Here is a 22,469-nt window from a genome sequence, read left to right as displayed (position 1 = left end):
CTTTGTAACGAAGGGGGTTAATTTCCCTGCTCTTACCCAATTTTCTCCTTCATTTTCCCTTTGTGCGATTAATATTATCTTGTAGTTTTGATAGAACCTCTCTCTTATTTGGGATTATATTCTTACTTTTTTTTTAGGTTGTAAACTGCAAGTTTCCACATAAATAAATAAATGAAAAAATATTCAAACTGTACCAGCATGTCAAACATTTTCAAAACTCACAGACTGTCATTCACTGACTTCTTATCTCTGTTGGGGTGTGTGGTTTGTTCATTCCAAGGTCATTTCCAGACTTCCTTGTTTATCAGTTTGTTCACACATTCATGCTAATAAGATCTTTAATGTTCTTTAGAATGTTTTATTGTATGTTTACAGATATGAAGGCACTTTTTTTTAAATCTAGATTGTTGAGGAAAGGACAGAACCTGTTGTTAAACACAATAGATTTATAATATAATTTTGCTGGAGTGCATGTACAGTGGAGGCAGCCATTTTGGAAATATAGAAACGAACAGCACTTAGAAGTGGAAATGTTGATTTCATGACTTGCCAAAGTCCCTTAAGAGAGACTCCTTAGGAAAGTAGGGTATTGGGATGCAAGGTGGTGTGCTGTAGTTAATTGCAAACTGACTAAAAGACATGAAACAGAGTAGAACTGAACTGACAATTATCTACATGGAAAAGGGTCACTAGTAGAGTGCCTCATGGGAAAATGTTGAGACGATCCAGCATTTGTACAATACTATTCATTCAAGTTTTTTGTTAAATATTTCCTGCTGTTCCTATCAGGTTTCAATAGAATAATGTAGCACTTGGGCATAAAGATACAGCCCAGCAATCCAGCACTAGAGGCCAGAATAGCAAATATCTCCACTGCCACCATGTACTTGCCTTTGGTGCTCAGGTAAGTTGGGATGAAGGAGACCCAGACACTGCAAAACACCAGCATGCTGAAGGTGATGTACTTGGCCTCGTTGAAACTGTCAGGTAGATTTCTTGCTAGGAAAGCTACAATGAAGCTGACACCAGCCAGAAATCCCAGGTAACCCAGAACACAGTAAAATGCAACTATTGACCCTTCATTACATTCAATTAATATTAATCCAATTTCTGATTTCATATTAAGATATGGGAATGGGGGAGCAGTGAACAACCAGGCAAGACACAGAACAGTTTGAATAAGAGAACAGCAAAGGACTATCATAACTGAGACCCTGGAACTCATCCATTTATGGAGCTTGCTTCCAGGCTTGGTGGCATGAAAGGCCGTGACCACAGTGATAGTTTTTGCTAGTACGGAGGAGAGAGAGATGGAAAACGTGATCACAAAAACAGTCTGTCGGAGAAGACAAGTCACTTTTTTAGGACGTCCAATGAATACCAAGGTGCAGAGGAAGGAGAGCATGAAGGAGATAAGGAGAATATAGCTGAGGTTCCGGTTGTTGGCTCTCACTATGGGAGTGTCTCGGTAATAAATAAAGATTCCCAGAATGACAGCAGTGATTAAAAAGAAGACAATGCTGATAAGAATCAAAACTATGCCCAAAAGCTCTTCGTAGGACAGAAATGTTATCATTTTGGGGATGCAGGCATCTCTGTTTGGATTGGACCACTGGTCCTCTGGGCATGTTGTACAGGTATCCATATCTGAGAATGAAAAATATTGTCTCATTAATCTCATAAATAGTTTGAGTTACAGGACTACAAATGAACACTTGTCCCTTATATTAAAGCATATTTCAAAATCAATGTTTAGCAGATAGTAGCAAACATTAGACAAGTAACAATGAGTTTCCTGCAAATCTTATCCTGTTAGAAGTACTTGAGCCTGAAATGTTCATTTTTTAAAGGATGTAAATATATCGGAACACCACTTGCTCAACCATCAATCATATCATGGAAAGTACTGAACTAAGTTGAAAGATACCCAAAAACCTGATATCTTTTAAGTTATGGCAATGAGTTTCAAACACCCTTCACCTTACGGTGTTTACTGGGGTATGAATCTCATCACTAACTCATTACCATTCTTATATCATTCTTATAGTTGTTTGTTGATGGGATGTAGGGTGTTCCACTAGGACATGGAAAGGTCCATTTTAAATTGACCACTGAGATCACAGCTGACACAGATCAGGACATAGGTGTCAGAACGGGGGAGCCACAGGGTCTGTGGCCTTCCCAAAAATTGGCGGTGGCTCTGCTCTCTCACCTACCTTTTCTTTTAGCTGCTTTAATTTTAAATTTTTAGCATGTAACGTATTATTCTTTCCTCCCTCCCTCCCCCAGCAGGACCTTGCAGCATAGTAACATAGTAACATAGTAGATGACGGCAGATAAAGACCCGAATGGTCCATCCAGTCTGCCCAACCTATTCATTTAAAAAATTTTTTTTTTTAGTTTTTTTTTCTTCTTAGCTATTTCTGGGCAAGAATCCAAAGCTTTACCCGGTACTGTGCTTGGGTTCCAACTGTCAAAATCTCTGTTAAGACTTACTCCAGCCCATCTACACCCTCCCAGCCATTGAAGCCCTCCCCTGCCCATCCTCCACCGTGCAAGTCTGCCCAGTAACTGGCCTAGTTCAATATTTAATATTATTTTCTGATTCTAAATCTTCTGTGTTCATCCCATGCTTTTTTGAACTCAGTCACAGTTTTACTCTCCACCACCTCTCGGGAGCTCATTCCAGGCATCCACTACCCTCTCCGTAAAGTAGAATTTCCTAACATTTCCCCTGAATCTACCACCCCTCAACCTCAAATTATGTCCTCTGGTTTTACCATTTTCCTTTCTCTGGAAAATATTTTGTTCTACGTTAATACCCTTCAAGTATTTGAACGTCTGAATCTTATCTCCCCTGTCTCTCCTTTCCTCTAGGGTATACATATTCAGGGCTTCCAGTCTCTCCTCATACGTCTTCTGGCATCTCTCTTCATATCCTGACTCCCCCGTACCTCCTCCCCAGTTGCTGTTATTTTAAATCTTCAGGTAGCCTCAGTGTCAATGAGATCAACCTTCTGCTGTAGGCCTGCCATGAAAATCTTTATTCAATTGCGACTTTCTGTTTCTGCCTAGGTGGGCTGCTGCTGAATGAAGGTTTCTGGGGCAGACTGAAAGTAAAAGGCTGATCTAATTGAGGCAGTGTCTGCCCAAAGATTTAAAATAACAGCGACCAGGGAGGAGGTGTGGAGGAGTTGGGAGGTGAAGAGAAATACCATGCTGCAGGATCTTGCAAGGGGGGGGGAGAAGAACATACACTAAACCCCATGGATTGGGGGTAGGGGGTTGGGAAAACAGGGAGGACAGATGCTGCATGGGCTGAGGGTAGGGGGTTGTGAAGACAGGTAGAACGGTTGCTGGGAGGGTAGATGCAGGGAAGGACAGATGCTGCATGGGTGAGAGTGGGTTGGGAAGGACTCAAAGAAGGAAGAGATGCCAGATACTGGAGAAGAGTGATGGAAGGAGAGAGAGAGAGAGTTGTCAGACCACTTAAAGGAGAAGGGGTGCTGGGAAGGGAGAGAAGGGAGATACTGCCAGTGGGGGAGGGAATAGGAAAAGAGAATTGTTGGACATGATAGTGGTGGAGAGGAGGGAAGGTGAAATGTTACACTGGGGGAGGAAAGATGACTCAAAGAAGGGAAAGATGTCAGATTCTGGAGAAGGGATGGAAGGAGAGAGGAAGAGGAGGACAGACTAGAAGAGAAAGGAGAGATAGATGCCAGACCAGGGAAGGGAAGGAAGAGAATGAGAGAGATGCCAAACCATGGGAGAGGGAGGAGATGGTGCACAGCAATGGATGTGGCAAGGAAGAAAGATAAAAGAAATGCTTCTTATAAATAGATGGGAAAAGGGGTGAAGAAAGACAGAGAAGATGGATAGATAGATGGGAAGGAAAGACATGTAAAAGTAGATTCTGAAAAGAATGCAGAAAGATGGAAGAAAGTTGAATGTTAAAAGTTAATGCCAAAGATGGATGTAGAGCAGAAAGTGTAGGAGAGAAAAACAGCAAATGGATAAGAAGGTCCTGGAAACACAGAGCACAGACAGAAGGAAGTACAACCAGAGACTGGGAAAAGATGATAGAAAAATAAAATCACCAGACACCAAAGGGAGGGAATATGATTTTATTTTTAATGTGTCAGTCTTGAGAATTTATATCTGCTGTTTATATCTTGCACTGTTCATGAAGAAATTAATTGCTTTCCATTTCTCTGGTGTTATAATGCAATGTAGAGTCTGGCATCTTAGGGCTTCATTTGCATATATTAGTTCTTTTATCTCCCCTTTTAGAAAACTGTAGCATGTTTTTTTGCGCCGGACATAGCTGTAACTTTCCCCATGCTCTTAAAATTCCTATGAGCATCGGAGCTGTTACCACGGTCAGTGCTAAAAACGACACTATGATTTTGTAAAAGGCGGGGGTTAGTTTGTGGTCTTGTATTTGCATAGGGGTTATCTGTGTTCTGCATGTATGACCAAGGCCAGGTGTTCTGGTGGGAATGAATGCTATGAAGCATACAGTGTAGTTTAATTTTGTGGTTAACCATTATGCATTGTTACTATGATTATATTGTGTGTATGCAGTATATGAAAAATGAATAGAAACAATAGCATTACAATTAGCACTATTATGGGGGTGGGGTCTGGCACAGAGCTTGGGTGGATTCTGGGGTGGAGCTTGGGTAGGGTCTGGGGTGGAGCTTTTGGGCCCCCCTAAACAAAAAAAGTGTTCTGCTGACAACGGATCAGGACATGCTCAACTCTAGCAGGGTTTTTAAAAATAATATATGTTTTTATTGAAAAGTGGTAAAGAGAACGCATACATGAAATTCAAAACAATCACAAAATACCTTGGGAGGGGGAAGAAACAGGGAGAGATGAGGGCTGGGTTGAGGAGCTTGGGAGGGCTGGGGGGTGAGGGGGAGTTCCATCTACCTTAGCTTAACAAAGAAAAGCCTCCACAGACTCCAACTAATCCAGAACACCGCGGCCAAACTCATCTTCTCAAAAAGCAAATTTGACCATGCCTCTCCACTCCTGTCCAAGCTGCACTGGCTTCCTGTCATCTCCAGGGTCCATTTTAAATGTGCCTGCTTAACCTTCAAGATGCTCCACGGCATCCTTCCACCTCTTATTCCTCTATCCTGGAATTCCTCAAATCCATTCTCCACCAGATCCACGCAAAAATTAAAACTATCCGTCCCCTCCTCAAAGGGTATCTCCCTCGTCGGTAAACTCGGGTCCTCCCTCCACTTCAGAATCGCTCAGCTCTGGAATAGTCTCCCTTCCCCTCTCCGCAACTTGAGCCCCCTTCTACCATTCCGTAAGCTTCTGAAGACTTGGCTCTTCTCCAAAACGTAACCCGTCCCCTCCCTATTATTATCACACCTAACCTCTCTCTTACTTACTTTTATAAACCCACTGGAGTTCCGTTGCTTCCTATCCATGTAAACCGTGTCGAGCTCCACCTGTGGAGATGATGCGGTATATAAACCCAAGATTTAGATTTAGATTTAGATTAGAGTATGTTGGCTATGCCCTTGTAAGGGGACCGTGGAGAATGGGGGCTAGCATGATTAATTGTGTTCATAATTCAAAAAATTTGGTGTGTGGAGAGTAACGCATCCTTCCTACTCTGTCTTATCGTGACCTTAGAATTACAGGGTTCTAAGTGACAATTTTCTGTATTTTTAACTTCCGGGTTCTAGCTGACATGTAGATGTTACAACACTCATGAGGATTTATTGCAACTTAACCATTCCTTCATTTCATAAGAAATTACATGGTTCTATGTACAGAAATTAGTCTATGCATGGGATTACAAGGTTCTAACTATGAGCCAACTTTCGGTACAGTTAGAACCTGACCTGTTTCTTCTTGTCTTCATTTGCTCATTATGTAATTCTTTGCTGGGTTTTATAGAAAGCTCTGCAGGAGATAGACATAGGGGATGCCACTGCTTGCCTTGCATTGGTAGCATGATTTGTTGCTACTATTTGGGGATTCCAGAATCTTTCTACCCTTTGGGGATTCTGCGTAGAATGTTGCTATTATTTGTGGATTCTGGAATCTTTCTACTCTTTGGGAATTCTGAATGGAACGTTGCTACTATTTGGGGATTCCAGAATCTTTCTACTCTTTGGGAATTCTGAATGGAACGTTGCTACTATTTGTGGATTCTGGAATCTTTCTGCTCTTTGGGAATTCTGAATGGAACGTTGCTACTATTTGTGGATTCTGGAATCTTTCTATTCTTTGGGGATTCTGCATGGAATGTTGCTACTATTTGTGGATTCTGGAATCTTTCTTCTCTTTGGGAATTCTACATGGAATGTTGCTACTATTTGGGGATTCCAGAATCTTTCTACTCTTTGGGAATTCTGCATGGATTGTTGCTACTATTTGGGGATTCCAGAATCTTTCTACCCTTTGGGGATTCTGCGTAGAATGTTGCTATTATTTGTGGATTCTGGAATCTTTCTACTCTTTGGGAATTCTGCATGGATTGTTGCTACTATTTGGGGATTCCAGAATCTTTCTACTCTTTGGGAATTCTGCATGGATTGTTGCTACTATTTGGGGATTCCAGAATCTTTCTACCCTTTGGGGATTCTGCGTAGAATGTTGCTACTATTTATGGATTCTGGAATCTTTCTATTCTTTGGGAATTCTGCATGGAATGTTGCTACTATTTGGGGATTCCAGAATCTTTCTACTCTTTGGGATTCTGCATGGATTGTTGCTACTATTTGGGGATTCCAGAATCTTTCTACCCTTTGGGGATTCTGCTTATAAGTCTGCGTAGAATGTTGCTACTATTTGTGGATTCTGGAATCTTTCTTCTCTTTGGGAATTCTGCATGGAATATTGCTACTATTTGGGTTCCTGACCAGTACCTTTGACCAGAATTGAGCACTGTTGGGAACAGAAATGTGGGCTACATGGACCATTGCTCTGACCCAGTAAGGCTAGTCTTATGTTCTTAAGTAGGGAATTAGAAGGGGATAGGGCAGATAAATTGAGGGACTAAGGAGAGAATGACCAGAAGAAATGGGTGCTTTAAAGTTGGTTAGGACCTAAATGCAGTTTTAAAAAAAGAGGGCTTTCGACCTGGATTTCAATACTGCCAGATATGGAGCCTGACACACCGAGTTAGGCAAGTTGATCCAGGCATAGGGTACAGCAATGTGAAAGAAACAGTGTCGGGAGTTGGCCTTAGAGGAGAAGGGTTGCCTGACTAACAGAGTTCTCAGGGCAGATTGTAGACAGAGATACTGAGGAGCGGCAGAGTGAATACATATGTACGAGTCACTACGAAGAGTGTGAACTGAATGTGGAAACGAATGGGGAGCCAGTGAAGGAACTTCAGGAAAGGGGTAACGTGAATAAAATGACACTGGTGGAATACGAGATGTGCAGAATTCTGCTTAACCATGTCAGAGCCTCTCCCACCCAGTTAAGAAGCACCAAATACTGGGTTCACTCATAGCTTATATCAGGCTTGTCAGGGGCCACATTTTCTATTTCGGAGTGGAGGAATAGCCTGGAAAATGGGTTGGCTACTTTTAGAAACAGGATGCTGGTCTTGATGGACCTTCGGTCTCTCCCAGTATAGCAATTCTTATGTTCTTAATGGTTAGAGCACCAGTCTTTGATCCCAGGGAACTGGGTTCAATTCCCACCACAGCTCCTTGTGACCTTGGGCAAATCACTTAACAAAAAACAGAGACAGTACTTGCAAATAATCTTTACAGCACTGTTTTTATCTATTAGCACTATAGAAATGATTAGTGGTATTAATTTTCAGAGGGCCACACCATGCGTGACTACACGAACTCACAGCGTCAAACCTCGGTTTGCGAATGTTTTGCAAGACGAGCAAAATATTCCGCAAATTGTACCTCACAAACCGAGCGTTGACTCGATTTGTGAGCCCGCCACGCGATCCAGCATCCCCTCCGCCCCCGTGATCTGGCATCCTCCGTCCGCGCGCCCAAACACAATCCCTTACCCTGATCTGGCACCAGCACCAATGCACAGGACGTGCTGGTGCCGAAGATTCTCTCTCTTGCCTGGGCTGGGCCTTGAGCATCTGCGCATGCCTAAGGCCTTCTGGTTCTCACTCTCTCCAAGATTCTCGGAGATCTCAGAGAAAGCAAGAACCAGAAGGCCTTGAGCATGCAAGAGGGAGGAGATTCGGACTCCGGCTACGGTATGTCCTGTGCGTTGGTGCTGGTGCCTGTGTCAGATCGGGGTAAGGGATTGGGTTTGGGTGGGTGGGGGATGCCGGATTGCGGAGGGGGAGGAGGGGGGAAGCCATGCTGGTTCAGGGGGGCAATGCCGGTTCTTGGGGAGGGAGGAATTCTCTGGCAGGGGGTGTGTGGAGCAGCAGTGGTGGCCTCAGGAGTGGGGGGTAAGGTGGAGCAGCACCGGTGGCATCAGGGATGGGGGAACGAATCAAGCGAGTTTCCCTTACTTCCTATGGGGAAACTCGCTTTGATATACGAGCAATTTGGTTTACGAGCATGCTTCTTGAACGAATTATGCTCGTAAACCAAGGTTCTACTGTACATCTATTTGTATACTAACTTTATCTAGATACCAGTCCTGAATATCTGGATTTTATAGTCATAGCATCTTGCATTTAAAAAACAAACCAACCATTGACTATCAGGGCTGAATATTGACCCAGTAATATTCAGTGCCCAGGAGAATGTCATATTAAAATGATATCACTCACCAGTTTGGTTGGAGAACTCTCCCTCTGGACAGCGGATACAGTCATAGCAGCAGATAGGCTTTCCTTCCTTGGTTAATTTCCTGGACCCAGGAAGACAACTTGGGCTGCATCTGGACTGTGGAGGAGTCTGAGGATTGAGAATAAATCTGAATAACTTGATGTATCCCTGGTTTGTAAATTTCCAAGTGTAGCATTACATTTCTCTCTAAATATGAGCGAATATGAGCTAGGGGTGGCATATTCTCAGAGGTGCCCGAGAGGCCAGGAGCGATGGGGCATCGCTCCTGGCTGCCCTCCTCAAACCCCCCCTCAACCACCAGCAATTAGGAAGGTAACTACCAGGGGGTTTGGGGGACTTTGGACCATGGGGGGGGGAGGGGGCAGAAAACATCATCCTAGTTCTGCATGGACTGAAGTTCCTGGATGGTTAAATGACCCCAACAAAGAGCTGAGATTATTTTACTATTAGTTTTGAGCCCTTGTTCCACCTGTGGTATATCACCACAAGTCGCATTAGGCAATTAAAATAGTAATGAGATGCAAAATATGCATTCCTTTCATAACCCTTTGTCTAACCCTTAAGACAACCATACAAACTATAAATCAAGAATCTACAGGGGAACCAACACAATTTCTGAATCAGGAAGAAATACTCTACACTGCAAACATGAATCTCCTTCTGATTTTACTGATCTGCCTGTTAAGTGGCAACATCAAAGATGTCAATTCACTCCACCCACAATTGCAACCAATCAACTACCCTGATCCATCTATTTTATACATCACTAACCCACAAGAAAACACAACAAATCACATTAACGCTATCTCAAATAAAAGAAGACAATGAACCACTACCTCTGTCGAACCTACCACATCCGCATCTATTCCCTGTGCATATCTCAATACTAGATCTGTCAGGAATAAAGCCTTCCTAATTAATGATTGGATCATTAGCAAGCAAATAGCCTGTCTTTTTCTAACCAAAACATGGCTACTATTGGAAGATGATCCAATAATAATTGACCTCCTACCAGACAATTTCAAAATCCTTACGCTAAACCGCCCGGGAAAAAAAGGAAGAGGATTAACAATTATTCTTAAAGAAGGCTTTGAGTTCGAATTACTAGATTCCAAAGTGACTGACCAACTAGAAATTTTAGCTTGCAAAATCAGCAACTGTCAGTTAGAAGAATCCCTATCCTGCATATTATTCTATGTCCTACCAAAAAGCTGGCCAAAAGCCAAAGAAGACTTCTGTGAATTTGTCATACATAATTCAATTAGTCCTTCCTGCAGGAGATATAAACATACACTTAGATGAAGAGGACAACACAAACGCGAAAGACTTTAAACACTTTCTATCCCTACTCAACTACAACCTCCCTTTACCCACACAAACACATGAAAAAAGGTCATCATTTAGATGTGGTAGCCATGTCCATTAAAGAAATCCAAGACCCTGTCATCTCTCTACTGAAAGGCTCCGGGTGCCACGATATCTGGTCTGACCATTTTACTTATTATTTCAAGTTAATCTGGTCTTACAGTAAAACTAAAACATGTCCAATGATAAAAAGAGAACACCACACAAGAGGCTATATTAATCCAGAAGAATACTGGTCACACTACGAACAGCAAACGGAGGTAGAACGAATCGATTTCTGGGATTACTGGACAATAACTAGCACATCCATTCTAGATAAAATTGCCCCCAACGTAATAGCAAAAGCAATGCAAACAAATATAACAAATGGTTTGACACCGAACTTCTAAAAACGAAACAACTAGCCCTCGACGAATTAATCCTGCCCTGGATAAAGCAGCAGATTTCTGCCACTCAATGGCCACGTATTTGGTCTTGGAGGATGACATGTACAGCGTCAGCATCTATGAGACAAACTTGGTTTTTTCTGTTGCATAGAGTTTTTTGGACCCCCAGTTTGTTTGCAGAAGTTAGACAGTTCAAGATCTAACAGATGCTGGCACTGTCATCTTGAAATAGGGACACTGGATCATTTGTTGTTTTATTGACCTTTGATACTCATCTTTTGGAAATCAATATGGGGGTCAAATTAATTTGATTTTGGAGTCTTCGATTCCGTTATCTTATGAGGTACATTGTTGTCACCTAAACCTCCATTAGATAGATAGAAAAGCAGACCACTTGCCATAGTAACTGGGATAGCCATGCAAATGGTGACTGGAAAAATTGGGATAGTCTTAACTTCTTTTGATGGAATTCTTTATGTTTATGCTATAAATATGAAAAAATGAATGCAGAAATTTCATGTAATAACAATAATAATAACTTTATTCTTTTATACCGCCATAACCAAAAGTTCTAGGCGGTTTATACTAAAAAGAGCTGGACATTCAGCAAAATACGATGGGAGGGAGGGTACTCGGGGAAAGCAGCCAAGAAAGAGATCTGGGGGTATTGGTGGATAACACAATGAAGCAGGCGGCACCATGTGCAGCGGCCTCAAAAAAAGCGAACAGAATGTTGGGCATTATCAAAAAAGGTATCACTACCAGAACAAAAGAAGTTATCCTGCCACTGTATCGAGCAATGGTGCGCCCGCATCTGGAATACTGCGTCCAATACTGGTCGCCATACCTCAAGAAGGACATGGCAATACTCGAGAGGGTCCAGAGGAGGGCAACGAGGATGATAAAGGGTATGGAGAACCTTTCATATGCCGAACGGTTGGACAGGCTGGGGCTCTTTACCCTGGAGAAGCGGAGACTGAGAGGGGACATGATAGAGACTTATAAAATCATGAAAGGCATAGAGAAGGTGGAGAGGGACAGATTCTTTAGACTAGCAGGGACAACTAAAACAAGAGGTCATTCAGAAAAACTGAGAGGGGACAGATTCATAACGAATGCAAGGAGGTTCTTCTTCACTCAGAGGGTGGTGGACACCTGGAACGCGCTTCCCGGAGAGGTGATAGGACAGAGTACAATTCTGGGGTTCAAAAAGGGACTGGATGATTTCCTGGAAGCAAAGGGGATAACAGGGTACAGATAGAGGTTTACCTTACAGGACATTGAGCGAATAGGGTATGGATATTTTAGGTTAGGTAGGGAACACTTTCAGGTCATGGACCTGGGGAGCCGCCGCGGGAGCGGACTGCCGGGCACGATGGACCCCTGGTCTGACCCGGCAGAGGCAACGCTTATGTTCTTATGTTCTTATGTACAATAATACAGAAAAAAAATGCAAATATTTGTAAAATAGAATTTCAGTATAATAAAACTCACTAAGTAATAAACTTATCAAACAAAGTGGTCTTAATTATTTATTTATTTAAATTAACATGGGGTCCATTGACAAATTTTGATTTGTTTGTTTGTTTTTTTATTTTTATTAAGGATTTAAAAATTATATCCAAGAACAAACTTGTTTGGGAAATGCAGAATGAATTGTACAAATAGGAAATTCAAACAAATAAATTAATCCATAAGGCTTTCTTGACAAATTTTGTTAACATTGATAGCTGGATTATCCTATTCGATTTGCACATCCAGGGAGGGTGGTATTATATTTTATTGTATTAATTGCCCAAATGAAAGAGTTCGGGTTCTTGAATAGGGTGTGTGTGTGTGTGGAAATGTTTTGTTTCAATGATTGTAAGTGCTGTCTTGAAGTGAATTATATGTATAATTCAATGCATTGTTTTCGTATGGAAAATTAATAAAGATTTATAACCCCCCCAAAAAAACACACCCCACTGCAACGTGTCTGTCTTGTTTTATTCTAAAAATGGATGTGTTGGTGTTCAGTGTCTATCTTTTTAAACCATTTTTGAAAAAGCATGTCCGAAAACAAAAATGCACAAAACAAGTGATTGGGATGTTGGAGGGAGAAGCAATTTTAGGAGACCTGACATCCCGACATCCCTGAAGAGCAGTGAGGTACCTTAGGGGGCTCTGCAGTTAACCTCACATAAAAAGCCCCAGTCTTGTAAATATCAGCCTTGGTATTGTTATCTTTATTTGTAATTAGAAGCATCGTATGTGTGTGATTCAGTGTCTTCCATCTTGTTTTTGTGTTACTCAAATCTGACCTGTGTAAATGACTTGTCCCACTCGATCTCCCTTCTCATTGATGGTAAAATCCTTTCCCGGTGGAGCAAACGGGTTATAACTTCCAACGATTTCACTTGACCACGCGCCACTGGGCAGAACGATCATGTTTACAATATCATACCCAATGGTGATATCACCGTTCTCATCAAAAGAGATTTCCTCACCCAGAATGTTCTTAAAGTGGAGGTTCTTCAGATAACGATGAAGCTAATGGAAAAGCAAATTAATTTTAGTGAAATTAATTGCAGGGATACATTGCTAACTTCAAGGACATACAATCTGATCCCGAGTTTACGAATGGGTTTCCTTTAGAAGCAACATGAAAACAGTGAAGTGTTTTCTTACATGTCATTTCCAAAATTAAACTATAGAAAAAAACTGCACTGGACAAGTTGGTCAATTTGTATTTAATTTCCAGCCAGTTTGGTATGTCCTTAGTTTAATCATCTGTTTGGTTCATCTTTGGACTTAAAACCATTTGCATTATTCACACAATGGGAAAAAATAATTTTGCACTTAAGAATGTAAGAACATAAAGAGTTACTGGGACAGACCGTAGGTCCATCAAGCCCAATATCCTGTTTCTAACATTGGCTAACCCAAGTCCCAAGAACCTGGCAAGATCCAAAAAGTAAAACAAATTTTATGATGCTTATCCTAGGAATAAGCAGTGGATTTCTTCTTCCCTCTTTCTCTCTTGTCTTCTTCCCCACATCCATCTTAGTAATGGCTTATGGAATTCCTTTTAGGAAGTTATCCAAACCTTTTTTTTTTTAATTTTGAAACCCTGCTAAGCTAACTGCTTTTACTATATTCTCTGGCAACGAATTCTAGAGTTTAATTTTCTTCTGTTTGTTCTAAATCTTCTGTTTAGCAGCTTCAATACATGCCCCCTCCTCCTAGTAGTTTTGGAAAGAGCAAAAAAGTGACTCAAATCTTACCACATCTTCTCACATCTCTCTTATAGAATAGAATGCTGTGTAGCACCAGCATTCACATCCAGCTTTTGTTATGAGGATTTATACCAGATGTAAATTTTGGCATATAAATTGTGGGTCTCTGGCATTCTATAATACTGTGCCCATCTTTAATGAACACTCCAACCTGCCTAGGCTCTTCCTTTGTCCACACCCCTTTTTCAGTCACCTGCTGAAAACTTTGAATGCACATATATGTTCAAATGTTTTTTATTGTTTCAACAGTAAACACTCAACACAATCAGCAGCATAGTTCAGTAAACAATGATGCAACTACCCCCACTCCCCTTTTTACAAAACTACAATAACAGTTTTATTTATTTATTTTTTTATTAATTCTTTATTCATTTTCAAAAATACATTAAGTGTTAAATATATTCATTCATATTAACAATAAATACATCACTTACAAACAATCATTGATATATTTCATAAATTCTTATCCCTTCCCCTTTCCCATCTCTCCCTCCCATATATTCCATTATCATATAAAACATATAATAATAAACTTCCCCCCTCTCCCTCTACCTTAAGTTGATAAATATAAGGGAAACAAATTCAAATTAATCTTTACAATAACAGTTTTTACCGCAGGGAGGCACGCTGAATGCTCTGCGCTACTCCAGATACTCATAGAAACTCTATGAGCATCGGGAGCAGCATGGAGCATTCAGCGTGCCTCCCTGCACTAAAAATGCTTTCACAGTTTTGTAAAAGTAGGGCTATTTATTTAAAAATTTATAGCCTGCATATCTGACAATTCTAAGTGGGTTATCACCTCACTATTGATACTAATATGAAGCACGTATGAAATATATTTCTATTTTTTTGTAAGACGAATGAACTGTTTGTGAAGTACAGGGTTTCAAGACTAAGCTGGACATGTTCTTACTAAACTGGGATGTACACAGGTGAGGCAGGACTCATTTTAGAGCACTGGTCTTTGACATGGGTGCCGCCGTGTGAGCAGACTGCTGGGCACGATGGACCACTGGTGTGACCCAGCAGCGGCAATTCTTATGTTCTTATGTGTGTGGGGTCGTGAATCAAGTAAATTGCAGACTGGATGTCCGTGTTTAGACATTATTTATAGAATTTCCCTGTAAGTGGAATTTCCATCTATTTCTAAACATTGGCTTCATCCTTTGAGGATGACCAGTGCCACCGCAGCAATGCAGTTCCAAGACTTCAAAAGTGGTATAATGACCCTACAGAAGAAGTAGGCGAAAGGGCACTAAGAGAGGCATGAAGAAAAAAAAGTCACCCTCAGAGAGACAAGAAACAGATGAAATCCCTTAGGCATGGACCAAAGATTATCACTTATCACAGGGTCTGACCCTATCAACCCTTACTTCCAAGGTAGTATCTGCCTCCTTCTACTACCTATAACAACTAGAACCCATCCGCCATTCCTTCTCTGAAACAGACTTCACCCAGATGTTATATGCCTTTGTACTGTCCCGCCTGGACTATTGCAATGGTCTCTACATAGGTCTATTGGCCAAGGAACAACACTGACCACAGAGAGTTTAGAATGCAGCACTGAGACTCCTACAGAATCTTGGCCCTTTCAGCCATATCTCCCCCCACACTGAACCAGGCACATTGGCTTCTAATACACCAACGCTCCATCTTCAAACAACTCATGTTAGTCTTTAAATGCTTCCACAGCGTGACCCGTGACTACATAGAAAGGAAGTTCCCAATCTACCATCCTCGGCAGCCCCTCTGATCACAACTTGAACTCAGACTGTCCAACCCTCCAGCAAACCACCTCCACCTGGAAACAGCCCAGAAGTGATCGTACTCATACAGAATGCTTAAACTATGGAGCCAACTCCTTGCTATCAGGCGAATTGAGAACCTACCGCCCTTCCGGAAGGCAGTAAAGATGCTACTGTTCACGAACCAACATGCTCCCAGTCTGAAACTTTAACTGGCCGGGAACCAGCGCACTTTAGCTCAGGGCACCTGAATCTGTCAGCCCAAACTGTGCTCTTATCTATTACAGCCTTGCAGATACCACTTTATTCCGGGACCAGTGGGCTAAGCGTCTCTGACCGCTAGGTAGTGGTCAATGGAGATCACTCTGAGGAAAGAGAACGGAACTTAAGAACATAAGAAATGCCTTCACCGGAGCAGACCTTTGGTCCATCTAGTCCGGCGACCCGCACACGCGGAGGCCAATCTAGGTGTTCCCTGATGAAGACCTTATTTACCTGTATCCCTCAATGTGATTTGCAAGGAAGTGTGCATCCAACTTGCACTTGAATCCCATAATGGAGGTTTCCCTCACAACCTCCTCTGGGAGAGCATTCCAAGAGTCCACCACTCACTGTGTGAAACAGAACTTCTTGACATTCGTCCTGGGCCTGTCGCCCCTCAATTTCAGTCCATGACCTCTTGTCCGAGTTACATTTGACAACGTGAATAACGATGCTTCTTGCTCTATTTTGTCAAAACCTTTTAGTATTTTAAAAGTCTCTATCATATCCCCTCGCAGTCTTCTCTTCTCAAGGGTGAACAAGCTTAGTTTTCCGAGGCATTTTGTAGCTCAAATTTCCCATACCTTTTACTAGTTTCGTGGCTCGCCTCTGCACCCTTTCCAGCAGGGTTATATCCTTCTTTAGGTAAGGAGACCAGTGTTGGATACTGTACTCCAGGTGTCTTCTGACCATTGCTCTGCAAAGCGGCATTTTGATGTCCGCCGATTTACTCGTGATACCCTTCTTTATCATGCCCAACATCCTGTTGGCTTTCTTTGCCGCCGCTGCGCATTGAGCCGACGGCTTCAGGTTCCTATCTATCAGTACCCCCAGATCCCTTTCCTGTTTGCTCTTGCCCAATGTCACACCTAACATTTTATATTCATGTTCCCTGTTCTTCGTGCCCAGATGCATCACTTTGCATTTTTCTATATTAAACTTCATCTGCCACTTTTCCGTCCATTTCTCTAGCTGGTTCAAATCTCTTTGGAGTTCTTCGCTGACCATTTGTGACCCAACTGACAAGCATAGTTACGTGTCATCTGTGAACTTGCTTATATTACTTGTCGTTTCCTCTTCCAGGTCATTTATGAATATATTGAATAAGATTGGCCCAAGAACCAAGCCCTGGGGCACTCCGCTTGTCACCTTTTCCCAGTTTGAAAACTTCCCATTTATGCCTACCCTCTGCAATCTGTTCTCCAGCCAATTGCCTATCCATCTTAGTATATCCCCTTCAATTCCATGGCTTTGTAGTTTCCTCAGAAGCCTAGCATGTGGAACCTTGTCGAATGCCTTCTGGAAGTTCAAGTATATTATATCCACCGGTTCTCCGCTATTGATTTGTTTGTTCACCTTCTCAAAAAATTGAAGTAAATTCGTCAGGCATGACTTCCCCTTCCTGAAGCCGTGTTGACTAGCTCTCATCAGGTCGTGATTTTCCAGATGTTGCACTAGGCTATCCTTAATTAATGCTTCAACCATCTTCCCAGGAACCGACGTAAGACTCACAGGTCTATAGTTGCCTGGTTCTCCTCTCGATCCTTTTTTGAAGATTGGGATGACATTCGCTATCTTCCAATCGTCTGGTATTCGCCCAGTTCTAATTGACAAATTAGCTAGGGATTATAATAGCTCTCTGATCTCCACCTTAACTTCCTTTAGCACTCTCGGGTGAATTCCATCCGGTCCAGGGGACTTGTCACTTCTTAGTCTGTCGATCTGATAGTATATCATGTCCAAGTCCACATTCACTGTGGTGAGGCTATCCTCAACTACACCCTTGAATACTTTCCGTGGTTCGGGCATTGATGCAGTGTCATCCTTGGTAAAGACAGACGCGAAGAATGAATTTAGCCTATCTGCCATCTGTTTGTCTTCCTTGATGTACCCTTTTCTTCCTTGGTCATCGAGAGGGCCCACTGCCTCCTTTGCTGTTTTTTTCCCTTTTATGTATCTAAAAAAGGGCTTGAAGTTTTTAGCTTCCTGCGCTATCTTTTCCTCATAGACCTCTTTGGCGTCTCTTACCACCTTGTGACACTTCTTCTGGTCGACCCTGTGACTGTTCCAGGCCTCCGTCGTTCGTTCGCGTTTCCATTTTTTAAACGATTTCCTCTTTTCCCTTACAGCGTCTTTCACCCCTTTAGTTAGCCAACTGGTTCTCCTTTGTTCTTATTTTGCCTTCCTTTGGATATCTGCAGAATGTAGAGATTCTGCGCTTCAGTGATGGTATTTTTTAGTAACGACCATGCTTGGTCGACCGTTTTGATTTTGGCTGTCCTTTTCTTGAGCCGTTTTTTAACCATGGTTCTCATGCTTTCGTAATTCTCTTTTCTGTAGTTAAAGGTTGTGGTTTGAGTCTTGGTTCATTTCCCCATCCCGATGCCAATCTTAAAATTGATCCTGTTGTGATCGCTCATCCCTAGTGGGGCCGTGACTTCCACGTCTGTTGTCCTTCCAGTTATGCTATTTAGGTTGCGGTTCCTCTTGTCGGTTCTCCCACCATTTGTTCTAGGAAGCAATCTCCTATTATCTCCAGGAACTTTGTTTCCCTGCCACAGTTTGAGGTTCCTAGGTTCCAGAAAGTTGAAGTCTCCCATGATTGTTAAGTTACCTGTTCTACATTCATGGTTGATTTCCTCTATCATTGCTGTGTCTGTTTCTTCCGTCTGTGCTGGGGGTCGATAATAGAGGCCAATTTTTGTGTCTGCTCCGCTCTGTCTTGGAATCTTTATCCAGAGGGACTCCAGTTTATCCTTTCCTTCCGTCATCCCTTCTCTGATGGACTCTACTCCTTCTTGGACATACAAGGCAATTCCTCCCCCTCTCTGCCCTATTCTATCTCTTCTGTATAGTTTGTATCCCTGCAGTACTGTATCCCATTCATTTTCTTTATTCCACCAAGTTTCGGTAATTCCAATGATATCTATTTCTTCTCTTCTTGCTATTTCTTCCAGTTCCCCCATCTTGTTTGTCAAGTTTCTGGCATTCGTGTACATACATTTGAGCTCCCTTTGTGTTGCTTTCTTGGACTTATTAGTCTTCATAGCCCTTTTTGTATGTTTTTGCGCTCTTTCTCTGTCACTTTCGAATTCAACATGATCTTCCCGTTTATCTGAGCAGTTGTTTGTAGATCCATCTTGGGGATCACCTAATGTCCGGGCCATCGACTGGATGTCAACTGTCGACTCTCCCCTGTTCCTTATTTAAAAGCCTTCTCAATGGTCTTCTTCATGTTTTCAGCCAAGACTCTTGCTCCTTGCTTGGTGAGGTTTTAGGCCGTCGTTTCTACAGTATCTGCTTCTTCCCCAGAATGTCGTCCAGTTGCGCGCAAAGTCGAATCCTTCCTTGTCGCACCATCGTCTCATCCCAGCGTTGGTTGCTCGCATATCATCCTGTCTCTTACCATCCGCTCTCGGTACTGGGAGGATTTCTGAGAAGACCACTTTCACCTCCCTGACCTTCAGTTTTCTTCCGAGTGAGCGGAGTTGGCCCTTCATTTCTTCCCTGTCGTACTTCCGTCCGCTCACATCGTTGGTTCCCACGTGGATAATCACAACAGTGTCCTTTCTCCCGCGCTGTCTATGATCCTGGTGAACCTGCTGGCCACATCCTTCACCCTAGCAGCAGGCAGGCAGGTGACCAGTCTATCTTCCCTTCCTCCTGCGATGTGGCTGTCCACATTGCGTATGATGGAATCTCCAACGATGATCCCTGTCTTCTTTATTTGGGTGTTCTTAGGAGATCGTAAGTCTGTATCCAAGGTTTAGGGGGTGAAGAGCTTCTGTGCATGAAAGAGGAGCGGAACTTTCCAGCACAAGGAAACTGATTTGCTATCTTGTTATCACCCAAAAATGTCTTATCACACAACACTGCTAATATCATGACCACAAACTGCTCTAGAAACACCCCCTCGCAGAAAATCTTGTCAACAACTAACTAACTTGCACAGATTTTATTCCCTTGTTTTGATTATACATGTTAGACTTCTTTTTTTTTATGTTTCTCCCCTCTCCCTTTGTAAATAATCTGTTTTGGAATTAAGTTTGAATTAAGGGGGAGATTGTGGCGTAGTGGTTATAACTACAGCCTCAGCACCCTGGGTTTGTGGGTTCAAACCCACACTGCTTCTTGTGACCCTGGGCAAGTCACTTAAACCCCATTGACCCAGGTACATTTGATAGATTGTGAGCCCACCGGGACAGACAGTGAAAAATGCTTACGTACCTGAATAAACTCATGTAAACTGGTCTGAGCTCTCTTGGGATAACAGTATGGAAAATTGAATGAATAAATAAATAAATTTAAAAAAAAAATTCTTTATTGATTTTCAAGTGATGACAGTGCAATACTGAATGTATAACAAATAAAAAAAAAGCACATTTAACTTACAGATATTCAAAGTAATCATTTTCCTCCAACCTCTTTTACTTAATCAATAATATAAATACACTTAATCTTCCAATACCCCACTCTTATTTAAAGTAGTAATACATTCCACCCCCCTTCCCTCCCACCCTGGATGTGTATGGAAATCAGAAAGAAAATAAAGAGAAATGACAACTATATAGAAGCAATAAAAGCTGTCAACAGGCCCCACACCAATTTACGGTAAATACCTTATTATTCCCTAACATCTCAGCATTCATTTTTTATATTTGTAGCTGGAGCATAAGTTTTCCCACCAAAAAGGGAAGTTGAGGCGATCATAGTTCTTCCAATTACGTGTAATCATCTGCATGGCAATCCACGTCATAATTAAGAAAAGCTAAACTAAACTAAACCTTAAGTTTATATACCGCATCATCTCCACGGATGTGGAGCTCATCACGGTTTACAAGAACTTAAAATATAGGAAGAGAAGGGGGGGGGGGGGGGAAGGGTTACATGAACTTATCAATAGAAGAGAAGAATAAGGGGATAGAATTACATTTTAATGAAAAGCCAGGTTTTCAGTTGCTTGCGGAATAATTGGAGGGAGCCCAGGTTCCGCAGCGGGGTAGAAAGTTTGTTCCAAAGACCTGTGATTAACTAGGTCTCAAAACATGAAACAGACATAATGGGGACAACCAATCAGGAAGATGATCCATGAGCTCTGGAAGGACCCAGTCCATACCCTGACGCATTATATAGGCCTGATGGTACCTATAAAAGTTTGGGAAATTTACCCCACCTGCCACAATTGATTTTTGTAAAGATACTAAAGCAATTCTAGCAATTTTTCCTAGCCAAACAAATTTAGTAAGTATACTATACAGTTTCTTATAAAAGGACCCCTGAAAAAACTCTGGTAACATACCCATTCGGTAGCAAACCACAGGCAAAAAATCATCATTTTAACTGTTTGAACTCTCCCCCACCAAGACAGATGTAAAGGGTTCCAATGCTCACACATTTCTGTAACTTTCAGCAATAAAAATTTTTCATTTACTTTCATCATCTCTTCCACAGTTTTATGCATCCAAATACCTAGATATTTTATACCCTCTTCTGTCCATATAAAAGGGAATGAATCAAATAAACCTTTTGGACAATATACATTTAGTGGAAGAACTTCCGATTTATTCCAATTTATTTTATATCCAGAAAATTTACCAAATCGGTCAATTAAATCCAGTAAATGCAGGATGGTAGTTTCAGGATTCCTCAAATGAAGTAAAATATCATCTGCATAAGCAGAGACTTTATATTCCCGACCTGCATAAGGAATACCCTGTATTTCCTCTGCCTGTTGAATGGCCAACAGCAAGGGTTCCAGTACAATGTCAAAAAGCAGAGGAGATAGCGGACACTCTTGTCTAACTCCCCTCTCCAGGCAGAAATTTTCTGAAAAAGTATTATTAATATACATTCTAGCAGAAGGGGAACTATACAAGGTTTGAATCATTTGTATAAATCCAGAACCAATACCAAACCAATCCATTGCTTGATACATAAAGGTCCATTCCACACAATCAAAGGCCTTCTCTGTATCCAAGGACACAGAGAAAGCCGGATCTTCCATGGCTTTTGTTAAATTTAGCATGTGAAAAGCCAATCTGGTGTTATTTGAACAATGTCTTTGAGCAACGAATCCCGTTTGATGCAGACCTATAATATAAGGGAAAGCCTTTGCCAAACGCAGAGCCAATAGCTTGGCAACAGTTTTCCATCTACATTAATCAAAGAAATAGGCCTCTAATTTGAAACCAACGTAGGATCTTTATTTGGCTTCGGCAAAACTATAGTTAAAGATTCTGCCAATTTAACTGCAATACAACCTTTAATTAGTTGAGCCTGATATAAATTTAAAATATGAGGTAATAGGGTAATTTGGAAAGATTTGTAAAACTCTACAGTGAAACCATTACCACCTGGAGCAGAACCAACTCCAAGGGACTTCAATGCTGTTTGAAGTTCTTTCATTAATATAGGCGCCTCAAGAGTTCCCCTTATATACTCGGGAATTATTAGTCCCTTTATTAACTTTAAGAACTCTGTACCCTCAAGTTTTTTATTTGAATAATGCTCAGAAGAATATAAGGCTTTATAATATATCAAAAATTGTTTTAAAATATTTCCAATTTGAGAATGGGTTTCCCCCTTCTCATGTACAATAGCAACAATCTTCCTGCTTTATTCGAGTTTCCATAATACAGAGCTTTTGGGAAAAAAAATCTTTCCTAGCCATTTGTG

General features: G+C 41.6%; 1 protein-coding gene across 1 annotated transcript in view; it reads right to left on the bottom strand.

Annotated features, from left to right (window-relative positions):
- Positions 1 to 742: 742 nt before the first annotated feature.
- LOC117368577 (vomeronasal type-2 receptor 26-like) overlaps positions 743 to 22,469 on the bottom strand; it is a 65,314-nt gene continuing 43,587 nt past the window's right edge. The window contains exons 5-7 of the mRNA XM_033962308.1: positions 12,833 to 13,039; positions 8,741 to 8,867; positions 743 to 1,647 (exon numbers count right to left, since the gene is read on the bottom strand). Coding sequence (XP_033818199.1) covers positions 743 to 1,647; positions 8,741 to 8,867; positions 12,833 to 13,039 — 1,239 coding nt within the window. The remainder of the gene's footprint in view (positions 1,648 to 8,740; positions 8,868 to 12,832; positions 13,040 to 22,469) is intronic.

The sequence above is a fragment of the Geotrypetes seraphini genome, chromosome 10 (assembly GCF_902459505.1).
Source record: "Geotrypetes seraphini chromosome 10, aGeoSer1.1, whole genome shotgun sequence".
NCBI lineage: Eukaryota > Metazoa > Chordata > Amphibia > Gymnophiona > Dermophiidae > Geotrypetes > Geotrypetes seraphini.
This window is presented reverse-complemented; position numbering and strand designations above follow the sequence as displayed.